The following is a 15,825-nucleotide window of genomic DNA, read 5'->3' on the forward strand; positions in this document are numbered from 1 at the left end:
GAAGCAAGATCCAACTAATGAGTTTGAAGTTAGACAACAATTTGAAAACAAGAAAAAAGTCGTGTTGACAGTTAAAGTTCACCAAGAATGCGACGAACTTCATATAAATTATGAAGTTTGCCACCCTAAATCCCAAAATAAAACATATCTGGAAAATAAAAAGATCGAATAACGTGTTTTTTGAAATAAATATATATTTTTTAATTTATTTCAGGAAAAAAAAAACCCATAACTAACTTACTAACTTAACTCTTTGCTGCCAAACTGACTACGTGATGACCTGGTACCTTTGGCTAACAACCTATCAGGTGAACTACCACCTTCAAATTCGTTATTGGGAACCTTAACCTATTCCTATGATTCTTTAATTGTATATAATGTTATTACAATTTCAAGAAACTCAATGAAACTCTTCTATGAAAATTTCAATTTATGTTTACCCCAACCAAACAAAATTCTTAGAGTAAAACTAGTTTCTATTGAATAATTAAGCATACGATATTTCATTCATAGAATAATTACGCCCCAAAGTTGGGTAGAATCCTACTGCTGAATGGTATGTTCCAACAGCAATACAATATATATCACACACCTTCAAATTACAAACACGATAAGTACAAGCAAGCATTCTCTCATGTTCTTCAAATAAAACAAAAGAAAAGCATTCTCTAGTGAGAAATTTATTTCTATTTGATATATATCTAAAAGAGCTGCGGCATATGCCTCATACCACACATGTATACCAAAGGAGAGGCACCTCAAACCCTAGATAACATATGTTCGAATGCTGAGGCATATGCAAACACAGATCAAGAGAACTCGACACGTGTTCAACAGTGTTGGTATTTGGTGTCCAGTGAGGACATTGCATGCCACCCGATGAAGAATATTCCGAGTATTGGAAGGTAAACCGCATCAATAGAGTTATCTGATTTGAAAAGCTTAAGAATGGCCCAAAGGAGGAACATAGCACAGTTCATGCGAGAGAGTTTTCCACCAACAAGAATCTTTACGCCCAGAGCCCAAGCAAGCACCATGAAACTCAACAATCCAAGCATGTCAACAGCTATGAAAATGGAGACTCTTGCTTTTGTGGCCAAATACTTTGCCAGTAGCTTCTGGCTGTATATCAAGAAAATCCAAAGAAATATGCTTGCAGAAATCGCATAAGATGACATGCGTTGCACGGTTACTTCAGGCTTATGCTTATCTATGGCATCATGAAGCTTCCAATAAGGGAATTTATGCATAGTTTCTTCTTCCATGTCAGTGTCAAGATTATTAGTGGAGTGATCCAGACTCTTCCAAGTCATTTGGCGATCTGCAGCTTCCATCGAATCGCCCTCGGGAACAATCTGATATGTTTGTGAATCAACAATTTGGAGAAAAACAGCGAAGTGGGAATCCATTTCAGTTTTTAAAACTTTTTCTTCCCACCAAAACCATACTACTACTACCTTACTATCACAACAATAAAATAAAAATATAAATAAATTTAAAATAAAAAAAATTGGTAAAGTATTGCATAACTCACAGCTTTGATCCAATGCTGAGAAGCCAACTTTTGAGCTTGGGCGACTAGGGACAAACCTTTATCCTTCTGTCAAAAGAAAGAAACAAAAAAAGGACCATATTTTCTTCGGAATCAAACTCAAAACTTGGTCCTTCATTTTTCCTAAACAATAATCAATCATAGATATCCGTATAGCATGGTATATATACCGTACAACTCCAAGTATTCTTATACACACATCTCATCACTATGGAGTACTATCGATCATGTTAGTGTTTATGGAATGAAAGGAATAAAACAAAGAGGCAACAAAGTGGCATTGGTAGCCGAAGAAATACATCATACATGAATGTTCTTAGAACATACTCAATAGATATTTTAAAAATATTTTCAGCCACATATTTTTTTTATTGATAGTGTTTAAAGTTCAAATAGAAGATGAGAATGAGTGATTGTAATTCCTTGAATAGCATACAAGTATTTCTCTGTGATTAGATCAAATGGGCAAAAAGAACAGGACCCGCAACTATACAACTGCAATAATCTCAACCTTTTTCTTAAAAATCATCCTCTTGATTTACATGGAGAAACAATGAGAAAACAAAAATAAGAACAACAACAGAAAGAACAATAATAAAGTAATGATTAACAAATCAAGAACTCTTCCTCAACTTTTACCTCATTGATAAGCTTTCGAACTTGCTCAACAATGCCAGCCATTTTATCTAGCAGACGCGAAGCTTCATCATAAGGACTCTGTCATCCATAATAAAGAGAAGGTTATTAAATTGGGATATGTATGGAGAATCTATTTTTTATGTGTGTGTTGTAAGATACATAAACAACAATAATAAATAAAATTAAAAAATGATATCCAGAAATAAAAATGACCGAAACAAGTAACCAAGCATAAAGCATAGGGATATGTCCTAAATAAAACAATAACACATAATAGGAAAGTCCAAATTATAAAACATAATCAACTCAGAATAACTGTAGAAAGCATAATAGGGCCCAAAATCATTAGCCAAATAATAAAAAGAAATAGTTAAAAAAAAAGAAACTGTTTGCTTAATAGCTTTTCAACGGAGATGAGACTGAGGTGAGCAAACGGTTGTGGTGGGAGGATGGAAATATGTTCTTTTTGAGGCAGTTTCTATCTCAATTTGGGGGAAAAGAGGAAAAGAAACCCTTTTTCGAACTGGGTCACGTTCAACCCGATTCGATGCGTTCTTGGTCAATTTAGATTCACCCTGCGATATCGCTCACCCTCTGACTCGTCTCTAATCGTAAGTATATTGTCGCTATACTAACTACAATCGCTATTACTACCACAGATTATAGACATACAATTTGAAACCACAACATGAAAAGAAGACGCTGAATTTCATAGATTTGGTGCTAAATTAAATCGAAATGAAAAAGAATAGCAGTTCCTCGTCCCTGCGGGATTGGCCTTTCCTTATTACTTATTATAAAGTAGCTTTTTTCACCCATGGGAAGCCATAAGAGGCCAAAACCCGAAACGGAGGTCGAGAAGGAGGGTCATACTACATATCAATGCTCAAGAGAAAATGAACCACTACAATCTTATATACTAAAGAGCCTGATCAAATGTAATGTTAAAATAACTTGAACAAGAAAATTATGACAGAAAATAATAAAAGAATGTTGGGCTAGCGGATCTAACAACAATTACAGATGATGATGGATGAGAGAAATTACCCGTATGTCTCCCATGAAGCAGAAGAAGAAGAAGAAGAAAGAAGAAGAAGAAGAGGAGTTCAATGAACAAAGGCAAAAGTGAACAATGTCACCCCAACCCAGTTGTTACATCAGAAACCTTGTATCCAAAGAAAACCGCGTTGCTGCGACTAATTAATTCAGTAAAAAAAAAAAAGGGAGAGAAGCGTTGACTAGACTAGCTAGTTCCTTTCCATTCCCAAACGACCTGTTCCCAAACTTGAAGATAGAGAGCACGAAAGTGAAGCTGCAACTTCGCAAAGGGTCACTTTATTAAATAATGTTCACATTCACAGTTTCACGCACCGTTCTCAAAAAAACAAATAATATATTATCAACAAAATTTATTGAATAAAACCCAAAATAGCCTTCACAATTATCTCGAAAGACAACGAGGTCCTTAACAAAAAAAAATCTAACCCGGTCCCTGAACAATTGATTCAAAAAGACAACGAGGCCCCTGTACAAAAAAAAAATCAATGTTGTTTTTTTTGGCACAGGGGTTAATCAATCCAAAAAAAATACCAAGAGCCGGATCGGGTGTTTTTTTTTCTTGAGGGCCTCATTGTCCTTTCGAGATAATTGTTAGGGGCCGGATGGGGTATTCACTTATTTTTTATTAACACATTAAAAATATTTATAATATTAATAAAAATATAATCCTAATATTTCTCTACTTAATAAAATACGAAAGAAGGGAGAAATTTACCGTCATTGTTTGTCCATGCCCAAAAAAAAAAAAGGAATGGAAACCACTGAAGGAAGATTACTAAGAAGGATCTTCGGCAAAGCGCGTCTATCTATCTATCTACCATCAAGTTTAGGAATAGCTCATTTGGTTGGGACAATGGCATTTGTTAGCAAGGGAATTGGACTAATCAAGATGGATAATGGAGTTGAAAGAGAAGAGGAACAAGGGGTGCAATCTCACAAGAACTCAAGTGAAACGGTAAAACACCATTCTTTGCTTTATTCTTCTTCTGAGTTTTTATCTTGTTCCAATGTTGCCCATCATCACCATGATCAAGGATTTCAGTAATAGTAGTTACAGCTTGTGATTTCGTTTTCCTTGCTATAGATTCAGGGAAGGCGTTCAAGTGTTCCAGAAACATTGGTATTTCAGTGTTTTTTTTTAAATATATAATTTTAGAACTCACAAAACTCCCAAATAGACCTGCGAGAGCTTAGAACAGTTACAGACATCTATAACATCTCCAACAGCCTGTTTTGAAGCTATCCAGACACCCAAATAACCCTGAGAGAGCTTAGAACAGGTACAGACATCTATAACATCTCCAACAACCTGTCTAACCCTGAGAGAGCTTAGAACAGGTACAGACATCTATAACATCTCCAACAACCTGTCTTGAAGCTGTCAAGACACCCAAATAGACCTGCAACAGCTTAGAACAGTTACAGACATCTATAACATCTCCAACAACCTATCTTGAAGCTATCAAGACACCCAAATAGGCCTATGAGAGCTTACAACAGCTACAGACATCTATAACATATCCAGCAACCTATCTTGAAGCTATCAAGACACCCAAATAGGCCTGTGAGAGCTTACAACAGTTACAGACATCTATAACATCTCCAATAATCTATCTTGAAGCTATCAATATACCCAAATAGGCCTGTGAGAGCTTACAACAGCTACAGACATCTATAACATCTCCAACAACTTATCTTGAAGCTATCAACAAACCCAAAGAGGGATGTGAGAGGTTACAACAGTTACAAACATCTATAACATCTCCAACAACCTATCTTAAAGCTAACAACATTCCTAAAGAGGATGTGAGAGCTTACAACAGTTACAGATATCTAAACTAGCAAGACACCCAAAGAGGAATTTGAGAGCTTACAACAGTTACAGACATCCATAACATCTCCAACAACCTATCTTAAAGCTAGCAAGACATATCATAACAATTTATCATGCTTCCATACCAATTTGTCGACTTCACCATGCTTTATTATCACCTTTGAAAGAATTCGCAGCAAGACGCTTAATTCCTCCCACTCTCTCAACTGTCTCCGCCATTCCAAGCTTTAAACCCAATTATGCCCATCCCACACCCCACATTCACTAATGCAACATACATTATCATTAGAAATACTAGAGCCGAGGAAACCTTTCCATTAATCTCCCTTCACTAAGTCACAAATCATACCAAAACCATGTCTTAGTTCCATCCCCGATCACAAGTTGCATACCTTGCTCAAATTTCTTGGGAACTCTGGGTCACGCATATGCAAACTTCTAATATCCCCTCAAATACCTCCATAATTCTTTCTCATCTGGTTCACCATCCTCTCACTAATATTTAAATTGTTGCAAGAGCATACAACTTTTTTTCATAATCGGCATTCTTCCTTATCAAATCTCCACAACCATTTAAATTGTACGACTATTTTTTTGGAGCAACATCACCAACCCCAAGGCCTCCTTTATTTTTAGGTCACTACAATTGAAACACCAACGTCCTTAAAATCACTGTAAACACGAACTGAAACACCAATTGAAATACCAATATTCCTGGAACACTTTATTGTTGTTGTTGTTGTTTGAGATCATCCTCTAAAATTGTTGAAAAACTAATATTCTTGAAACATTTGGAAATTTTCCTAGATTCAGTTGCAAACAAAACAGAGATTTTTCTTCTGTAACTCTGGTTTAAATTTAGAGTAGAAATTAAAAAAATAAAAAAAAAATTAACATGCAACATATTTGCTGTGAATTCTGCAGATATCGCCGGCAGAGGTTGAAATTCAGGTCTGTAATGAAAAATCTTCTTTCTGTCTTTGCCTTCATTATTGTACATCACTATTAGTAATTGATAATTTAACAAAGAGTCTACACATCCAAGTTTTTTTTATTCACCAAGTTTAGCCAAGTTAAACAATAAGACTTGAAATAATGCTTGACATAATTAATTTTTGTTATGTTAGACCGATATGGTTAGACTTAGTTAACAAAAAAAAACTTAAATATGTAGTATTAATCAAAAATACATGTAAAATCAATTATTAATTAAAATATATTTTATATTAGTAACTGATTTTAATATAAATCTAATATGATTTTTGTTTCTATAAAGAGACTAATTTAAAATTATTAATTTAATTTAATATTTATAATTTAATATATATAATATTTATAATTATATATTTATTATATTTAATATTATATTCTAATGATATAATAAATATAAAATAAGATAATTTTTTATTTATTTAAACTAATTTTTATTCGCTCCAGCCATATTTTGTTTTTACTAAGCATGTGACATTGAGCCTTTGAAGAAAAAAACTCAATACAATTACACAAATATAAGTTAAATATAAAAAATATTGACTACTTAATATTTATGTAAAAGAAATATTAAATAAACCTTTTAAAAAATTTTAAATTATTTTATTAGTTATAAATATGGAAAAATAGGATATTAATTTAGAAATAAAGTTATATCTATCAGAGTTTAGTTTTGAAAATATAAAATAGCTTCAAAAAAATTATATAGCTGTTTTTAAAAAGATTTCAAATTTTTAAAAATAAAACAATTCAAGCGTAATATTCTTTCTCCCCCAAGATTGTGTTCTCAAGCTGCGTTTTTTGTTTCTTTCTTGTTTTTCCTCTTTTTTTTCTCTTTTTTCAATACGTTTTTTCTTCCTTGTGTATTCTTTTTCTTCTTACCAACCTTTTTTTTTCTTCATATTTTGCTATTCTTACAATTTTTATACTTTTACCCAAAAAATTATGTATTTTTTAAAATTTATGTATTAATTTCATAAAATTTCTGTTTTTATTATTTAAAAAAATAAACTTCTTAGATACTTAGGTTAAAAAAAATACTTGTTCACTTAATATTTTTATTTATCCAAATACAAAATTGTTAGAGTAATTATCCAAATAAGTGAGGTTATTAAAATCGAATACTTTAGGTTTTTTTTTTTATTGTCCACGGTATTCCCTATCCCGACAGGTCAATGACTAATCTGTTGCGAATCGAAGCTCCGTTTAAAGATCTGTCGCTAGCCAATGGGTTGTTGCATGTACAAGGCGGGATTCGAACCCCCACACTTGCTTAAGCGAACGAGTGAACTGACCACTCGACCAACCCAAGTTGGTTTCGAATACTTTAGTTTCTCATATTTTAAAATACACAAAATAGTTCTATTAGATAATACAATCCGTCTCTATTAGTCATTAACAATGACGACTGATATGAAACATTAACATTAACTCGTACATATAATCATAAATGTCTCCGCATGCGTTCTAGACAAATCAATCTCTAGGATGAAATACAAATCCATCCTCAAAAAATTTACAAAATCTCAAATCAATCTTTAAAAATTTTTAAAAATTTCAAAATAGTCTCTTTGAATATTTTTTATTTTTTTCAAAAATTATCATTGTTTTATAATATTTTTATTAATCAAAAAAATAAAAATTATTAAAAAATATATAATAAATAAAAATAAGTTAAAATATATTTTTAGCCTTTAACATTTTTAAAATTTTTTAAAATTACTCATAATATTTAATTTGATTTAATTTTATCTTTAACCTTTGAAATAATTTCAATTTTATCCTTCTCTAAAATTTTTGATAGTCAACCATTAATCAAAATTTCTTTTTCTAATTTTAACCCTCCTTCCTCTAACCCTAATCCTAATTCATCCGTCCAAATCCAACACCTCCAACCCTTATCTCACTACCACCACCATCATCACCATTATCAGAACAACACCACCCATTCCCACTTGTTCGTTCTCACCACCACCGCCTCCTTCATCGTCGCCCTCATCACTGCCGCACCTCTTCCCTTCCAACTGCCACCACTCACCGGCATGTGGAGCTCGAAAAGAGCGGCGAACATAAAGCGAGGATGAAGGTGGGGAGAGGCTTGCGAAGGTCGGAGTGGGAGACATCGGTCTGGCCGGGGATTATGGCAGCGGTGGTGAGACTCGCGCTGGGCGATGGAGGAGTTGCGGTGGCGGAGTATATCAATCGCCACCGCCGCCGCAAGTGAATTGAATGGAATGAAAAAGAAACAAAAGAAAGAAAGACTAACCAGGGTCAAGAGTAGAATTGTAGGTGTCAAATGTCGTCAAGACCGATCTCCCGTTCCAGTGTGGTCTTAAACTCCCTGGAAACATCCTGAAGTTCTCTAATTGTGGGTTGGAAACTCCGCAAGACCTTTTGGACCGAAAATCAATAGAGCAACCACCCCAGTAACCAGGGCTTCAGGAGCTCCAACTCCAAACAGAGACGCGTACACCACCTTGCCTTTCCACAACCCCTCTTTACCTGCAAATCAAATCAGTCAACAAAGGAAAGGAAGAGCCTATTCCATTCTATTGTATTTATTGTATTATTCTATTCACCTCTCATAACAAGGGGCTTTGGCGTAGCTGACATGCCCAGATGCTTCAAACCAGACCATGGTGACAAAAGCCCCTCCACCCACTTGCCTGTACCTGTGCCATTCAATTTTGAGCACAAGAAGGTTGAATTGGAAAGTGGAAAAGCCATTACCATCTGCCCCAACAACTAACGATGACTTAGAATTTTTTTATCCTTTAAATTTTGAATTTTATTTCAAAAGATAAAATATAATCTCTTACTATTATTTTAATAAATATTTTAATAAATAAAACTAAAAAAAATATATAAAAAAATTATTAAATAATAAAAAATTATATTTTATTTTTTAAAATAAAAATTTAAAATTCAAAAGATTCAAATTTTATGATTAGATGAGTGAAGAATAAAATTAAAAAAAGGAATTTTGACTCATTGTTGACTTTTAAAATTTTAGAATAAAAATAAAATTAAAATTATTTTAAATATTAAAAATTAAATTAAATTAAATTTAAGAGTAATTTTAAAAATATTAAAAATAAAAATATATTTTATTTTAAAAATATTAAAAATAATAAAATATATTAAAATAAAAATTTATTTATTAATATTAAAATATTATGAAAAATAATATTATTTGATTATTAATGATGTAAAAATTATAATAATAATAACTAAATTTTGATGAAATTTAAAAGATTAAAGTGTTTAATTTTAAAAATTTTATAATTAATTTAAATAATTATTCAAATTATTATTTATAATTTTTAATTAATTTTGATTTTAATACACTAACAATATAAATTATTTTATATATGATCATCTAACTAGTTTGACCAACTATAGTTACTAATTTAAGAAAAGAGAATAATATAAGAAAATATTTTTCGTAAAAGATATGGTGAGCGAGTTAGTGAATGCTAACTCAAATGCAAGATAAATAAAAAAATAGTCTTCTAATAACTTTTTCTATGAAAAAAAAGGAGAAAAATAGATATGTAGTTGTCCAAACTCCAAAAGACTTGTAAATAAAAAAATCATGAAGCAATAACAAAATTATATTCGAGATAAAGAAGTTGCTTTTTAAATTCAGAGCATTAACATAACTCACTTTTTTTTTTTTCAGGATACTTTTGAATCACTTCTTAAAAAAATATTTTAAAAAAGCTAATTTTAATAAATTATTTATAAAATATGGTCATATGGATATACATGCCTCGTTTGCAATCACAGTGAAATAAATAACAGTGTAAAATTTAAATTATTTTAAATATATAAGTAAATATATAATTTAATTATTTATTTGAAAAAGTACTTAAAATAACTTTTTTTTTTTAATAATACAACTTGCAAACTAAAGTCAACCTTTATTCATTTTGAATGATTTGTAGATACTTCTAAAACAGTTATTTAATTCATAAAATTACAAAAGAAATAATCTTGATGGTTATGGTTGCATTGGTGTCTGCCAATGCCATATCCCCTTCAAATTTTGGCAACAGGTATGTAATCCATCAGATGAAGAGCCTGCTGGCAATAATAACACAATGCTAAAGGAGAAGAGTAACAGTATATTGGTCGGCATGATAATTCTCCTTGTAAGTATCTCTTTATTTTACTCCCTCTGAGTAAGAAAAAACCTTCACCCTAATCTGGCAACTTAGCATATAATTTGCATCTTGCAGTTGAGGGAGTTGTATCAACGATGTCGTTACGAAGTCCTCAAAGAAGGCTTTATCAACGGGGTGAGTTATCTTCATCTTTTTATTACCCATGCTTTACTTTTACTCATCCATTAATTTCATTTTCTTCTTTAAATCTAATCATGCTGATTCGTACTTAAACATAGTTATACTCGTTTCATTTCATCGAAATGGCAATTTCTTTTCATAACAGTATAAAAAGAAAAATATTTTTTTATTGCTTCCCGTTTTTCATGATTTTTGAGATTAAATATCATGCTCTACAATATCCTTTAAAAGACGTTTGGCGTCAGCACAAGAGTAATCCTATCTGTTTGTTGGAGACCCATGCGCTACAAAAAAAACTTATGGTTATGATAAAAAACAGTGAAGGGTGACCATAGATTTATGGTTACAGTTTTGAATTTATAGTCATGATTTTTTATTCTGGCCTATTCTGCTGTGGTTATAGGTCTATGATCACGGTTTTTTTTTATCTATGGTCATGGTTTCTATAATTACAGTTACAATTTTCAAATTCTAACACTTTAGGTCACGTTTTTTCACCGTAATCATAGTTTTTATGGTCATTCCCTCTTTAAAACCGTGATCATAGTCTTATCTATCACTGTAATCATAGCTCTATGATCAGTGGTCACCCCTCCTTAAAACCGTGACCATAGTCTTATCTATGGTCATAGTTTTCACTTTCCGAAACTGTGACTACAGATTTTTTTAGGTCATTATTTTTTTGAAAAACTGTGACCATAATTTTTTTTTTGTCAGTATAAAAAACTGTAACTATAAACCCCTTTTAGGCCATCTTCTAAAATTGTGATTATAAACTCTTTTAAATTACCATTTTTTAAAAAATCGTAGCAAAAAAAATCTATAATCATGATTTTTTTCGCTTTTTATTTTCTATATGGAGGACTGGAATGAGTTGAACGCAGTTATGGAGGAAGGGGGAGCTTTACTTTAATGTGGAGTCAATGCAAAAGGAAATCGGACCTTGCGAGTGGGGGAGGGGATCTCGGACCCTCCGATTTGCATGCACTTATTATTAAACAAACAAAATTATGAAAACTCACGGTCCGATTTCCATTAGTGTAAATTAAAAAAAAAATTTCCACAACCACAAAACGGACCCAGCGATTACTTTAACGAACCAAAACAAATCAAACAAAGAAATCGGACCATCCGTTTTGCTGGGTCATATCGCACGGTCCGATTTTCTCTATGTGCTAGTACAAAACTGACCTTCCGATTTACTTACAAAATTTCTAATACATAGAAATCGGAGGGTCCGATTACTTCCTTTCCAAATCTGACAAAACCTGTCCCACATTCGGGTGTAGCACCCCCTCAATCCATATCTCAGTACAACACTAACCCCTCCTCCATAACCAAAAAAATGACCCGATTTTTTTACTGTAGTCGTAGACCCAAAATGTTAACATTTCGGTTGCTAAAGCTAGTAATATTGCCAGAAAAGTTATTTATTAATCTAAAACTGAATTTCAATCAAGAAAATAAGTAATTCGCCAAAAAGCCCTGCACTTCCGCGGTAGGTCGGAAAAGTGATAATGCACGCTAAACCACTTCTCAGCTGACTTGTACAACACTGCTGTTTCTGTTCTCTTTCTACCCTTATAAAGCATTCACACTTTTATGCAACAATCGACATGAGACTTGTGGAGCTAAGGAGATTTTATTTTTAGATTTTGCCCGACAGAGCTAGGGGTGTACATGGTTCGGCCCGGCTCGAAGATTCGGTTTGGTTCCGAACACTTTAGAGGCTAATTTAGTGTGATTTCATCGGGTTTAAGGCTGGATAAGGGTCTCGAAAATATACCCAGTCATTATTTCGGGTTGGATCCGGGCCATAGCTCGAGTCACCCGAACTCGGCCCAGTGATCCGATCATCATACACAATTAATATTTTGTGTTATTAGTGATGGATGATGGTTATTCTTATGTGGAATTTAAATATTATAAATCTTAATATTTTGTGTTATTAGTCATTATAAGTTAATGTTTTATGTTTAAAATGCATAAGACTTTAGACTAATGCATAATATTGTGTTATTTGTATTGATTTAAATATTTGGTGTTATTAGACAATATTAGTATTTATTATGGTTATGCTTTAATTTTAGAGAATGGTTGATTCTTATTATATTTTTTTAAGTGAATTTTACTATGTGAATTGTGAAATAATGGTTGAAAATTATGTGATTTTTACATGCAAAAGACCCGGTTTTCACCCGATTTTTTATCCGATTTTCACCCAATCCGAAGGTGCATAGGTTTTATCGGATTTAGAATCGGGTTAGGGTCTAAAAATTAGGTCCGGTCTATATTTCGGGTCGGGTCTGAGTTAAGCCAAATCCAGTGTGGCCCGGCCCATGTACACCCCTAAGACAAACAATGGTTTTTATGAATAATATGAATAATAAATTTTAAAATTTACTTAATAAAATAAAAATATACTACACTCTTAAATTATCTATTTAAATTTTAATATTAGAATAACTATTGGCACATTTATTGAATTGAACATCCAATATATCTATTGTTCACATTGTTTAATATTTTCATTGTCTACCTATAATTTTTCTTTATTTTATGAATATAACAACCAAAATGAAGCATGCATGATTCGAACTTGCATCTTCATCTTCATTTTTCTTTAATATTTTGTTCTCCTTTGCATTCAATTTGTTTTGTTTAATCTAGTACTATTTTTATTTCCAGGGACCAACACTATTTTAATCCATAAAATTTGGGTTAAATCATAATTTGATTTTTAATATTTTAAATATTTTATTTTAATTTTTAAAAATTTTAAATAAATTTAATGTTATCCTACTTTTAAATTTGATATAAATATTAATGGAGTAAATTTCATTAACTTTAACAATATTTTTAGTTAAATCATATTTTTTATTTTCGTATGTTAAAAAAATATAACTAAAATTTTTTTATAATATTTTTTTCCATTTTTTTTTATAAAATCTTAAACCCTGGCAATCAATTACATAATCAAATCGAAAATTATTACCTCTTTTAAATATTAATTGTTCGTGTTAAATTTAATAGTGGAACAACATTAAACTGCAAGAGTATCCAAATTCCGAACTTCAATTAGTTGGGACAGGTAACAATTTGCCCCGGTGCGAGGACGTGTTTTTATCCGGGCGGATGCACTAATAAGGCAGGGTTGGAGTTAGGATAAATCTGGCCCGAAGTATATATTATATATTATAATATAATATAAATACATAAAAATTAATAAATATAAAAATTATATAAATAATTTTTGATATTGTATAAATTTTATGTTCGTATTTTAATTTATTTATGAATTTTAAATTTTTATTTTAATTTATATATAAATATATAAAAATTAAAGTGTTATTTAATTTTTATAAAAATGTGTTAGGGTACAGTAATTTACTATTTGCAGATAGTGATAGGAAGGATAGTAAATAAGTAAAATGAGAGCCAGACGGAGTTAGATTGGACAAAAATTCGTTCTTATCTGAGACATTTTGAAAGGTTAGAAACTAAAATAATAATTTACTTTATTTTTATTGTTGTTATTATTATTAAATCTACTTCTAAATTTGTTGTTGTTGACTTGTTGGTGGCAGTGGTGATGGTGGTTTAAGGTGAATAATAACATTAACTCAATAAGTAAGAGTCTGGACAAAACAAAATCCAATAAGAATGACAGTGAGAGAGTGGTGGCAATGGCAGAAGTGTAAGGGATGGTGAGTAGGGTTGGGGTATGAGTAGGGATGGCAATATATACCCTATCTGCGGGTACCTAACTCGATCTCACCCGCTCGGGTAGGGTTACCAACCCGATCCGCAGCGGGTAGGGTAAGGTACGTGTAGGGTTCTCGTGCGGGTCGGGTATGGTGCGGGTTGAGCTTCAACCCTACCCGACCAACCTGCACTTTATATATGTTTATATTATATATTTATATAAAAATATGTTTTAAGTAGATGTTGAATCAAAGACTTCTCACTAAATGCAAAAGATCCTTAACCACTAAAAGAAAATTATTAATTGATAATTTAATATTTTTTTTACATAAAAACCATTTCTATTTTAAATTATCATCAAGTTATATAATAATGTTGTATATTTTTTATAACCCGCAGGTAGGGTCGGGTACCCGCGGGTTAAGAGCGAGTAGGGTTAGGGTTGGAATATTCTCAATCCGCGGGTAGGGTAAGGTTGAGTTTATATAAAAATCTCAACCCACTGATAGAGTTAGGGTTGGATCTAAAATTTACCCTACCCTATCCATTGCCACCCCTAGGCATGAGTTATAGGTTAGGATGTAAATGTGATGGTAGAGGAGATGACGAGGATAATTTAAGAATCTTTGCTAATTTTTAATGGAATAAAGTAAAATTTAGTATTTAGTTTAGATAATTTTGTCAAAATGTATTTTTGTACGGATACAATGTTGATTATTTTAAACATTCTTCACTGGAAATAGTAGTTTTTTCAAATGAGAAATGTTAGGGAGCTAGCAATTTTGGTGTTTTATAACCATCAATTGGCCATTAATAGTGTTTTTAATGGTGTGAGATTACATCTAATGGTGAGAGATCACTTACTTTTATTTTGATGGTTAAGTGTTGGCCAAAAAACACAAAAGTTGCTGACCCCTAGACTAATGTCTTGTCTTTATCTAAACAATCATTCAAGTTTCACTTGTTACTATTACTATTCTTATCAGACAAATAACAAAAAGCAACAAGAGGGTGTTGATCATCATCAGAAGCTGATCTTTCGATCCCACGTATACCAGAAAGTGATTGCTATTCCTTCTGCACTCCGGCTTGCTCTGCTCACCTACTGCGCTATTTTCCTCAGAGATGTAGTCAATCAATCGGCTCCATTCCAAGTCCAATACAGAGGAAACTCACAACTCCTCCTAAGTTGCTCTGAAGCATTTTTCATGTTCTTTCCAGAGATAGCACAGATCACAATCTTCATCAAATGCTGTGTTGTGCTCATTATTCTCGTTCTGCCCCTCCATATTGAGCTGCAGATTTTCATTGTCATGTTTCTGGTGGTACCTGCATCGCTCTCCTATTTCCCTGAAATGGGTCGTAGAGCTTCCGGGGTTCATGTTAAGTGCGCCACATTCAAGGCTTCGCTTATAAGGTTCGTTATCTCAGGGGCCCTTGTTTTAGCTCTGATTCTTGGTTTGGTGATATTGGCGGCCCTTTATATAAGCTGGAGAAAGATATTTGAAAGAAGAGGACCGTGGAAGAAGAAGGAAGAGAACGTTAAACTCGGTGATCTTTTAAAAGCTGTGGCTTAATAATTTACGTCAGGCTCATTGGATTCAGTATAAAAGATGATACAGCATTATGTTCTGTTTCTTGCTACTTTGGAACTGTTGTGGAATAAGTTTCTACCACACTATATTACGACTAAATTGACAAAAATACACGGGAAACTATAGGACCGTCATTCTAATTAA

The 15,825-nt window shown here is 32.2% G+C and overlaps 2 protein-coding genes across 5 annotated transcripts; one reads left to right on the top strand and one right to left on the bottom strand.

Annotated features, from left to right (window-relative positions):
- Positions 1-473: 473 nt before the first annotated feature.
- On the bottom strand, positions 474-8,857 carry LOC112744339 (uncharacterized). Of its 3 annotated transcripts, none has more exons than XM_072215098.1 (6): positions 8,654-8,857; positions 8,341-8,576; positions 3,239-3,503; positions 2,192-2,269; positions 1,535-1,600; positions 474-1,355 (listed from the first exon to the last, which is right to left on the bottom strand). In XM_072215098.1, the coding sequence occupies exons 3-6, from the start codon at positions 3,251-3,253 to the stop codon at positions 831-833; spliced, it is 684 nt and encodes a 227-aa protein (XP_072071199.1). In that variant the 5' UTR covers positions 3,254-3,503; positions 8,341-8,576; positions 8,654-8,857; the 3' UTR covers positions 474-830. The 3 variants fall into 3 exon arrangements, with proteins under 3 accessions (XP_072071199.1, XP_072071200.1, XP_025649721.1); XM_072215099.1 differs by having other exon boundaries at positions 3,239-3,509; XM_025793936.3 differs by lacking the exon at positions 3,239-3,503.
- Positions 3,966-15,825, top strand: LOC112744338 (uncharacterized). 2 transcript variants are annotated; one of them, XM_072215097.1, is made up of 5 exons: positions 3,966-4,205; positions 6,009-6,035; positions 10,133-10,228; positions 10,316-10,375; positions 11,244-11,420. In XM_072215097.1, the coding sequence occupies exons 1-5, from the start codon at positions 3,981-3,983 to the stop codon at positions 11,292-11,294; spliced, it is 459 nt and encodes a 152-aa protein (XP_072071198.1). In that variant the 5' UTR covers positions 3,966-3,980; the 3' UTR covers positions 11,295-11,420. The 2 variants fall into 2 exon arrangements, with proteins under 2 accessions (XP_072071198.1, XP_025649719.1); XM_025793934.3 differs by lacking the exon at positions 11,244-11,420 and adding an exon at positions 15,073-15,825 and having other exon boundaries at positions 3,968-4,205.

Source organism: Arachis hypogaea, chromosome 14 (genome assembly GCF_003086295.3).
Source record: "Arachis hypogaea cultivar Tifrunner chromosome 14, arahy.Tifrunner.gnm2.J5K5, whole genome shotgun sequence".
NCBI classification, from domain to species: Eukaryota; Viridiplantae; Streptophyta; class Magnoliopsida; order Fabales; family Fabaceae; genus Arachis; species Arachis hypogaea.

What these genes read in the sequence shown, in the direction of transcription:
- LOC112744339 (XM_072215098.1), bottom strand. An exon ending in TTCGAAAGCTTATCAATGAG is followed by an intron (nt 1,601 to 2,191) that starts GTAAAAGTTGAG and finishes TTCTTTTGACAG; the next exon opens with AAGGATAAAGGTTTGTCCCT. An exon ending in CTCAGCATTGGATCAAAGCT is followed by an intron (nt 1,356 to 1,534) that starts GTGAGTTATGCA and finishes CAAACATATCAG; the next exon opens with ATTGTTCCCGAGGGCGATTC.
- LOC112744338 (XM_025793934.3), top strand. Translation starts at nt 3,981, where the DNA reads ATGCCCAAAAAAAAAAAAGGAATGGAAACCACTGAAGGAAGATTACTA. An exon ending in TCGGCATGATAATTCTCCTT is followed by an intron (nt 10,229 to 10,315) that starts GTAAGTATCTCT and finishes TGCATCTTGCAG; the next exon opens with TTGAGGGAGTTGTATCAACG. An exon ending in AAGAAGGCTTTATCAACGGG is followed by an intron (nt 10,376 to 15,072) that starts GTGAGTTATCTT and finishes TATTCTTATCAG; the next exon opens with ACAAATAACAAAAAGCAACA.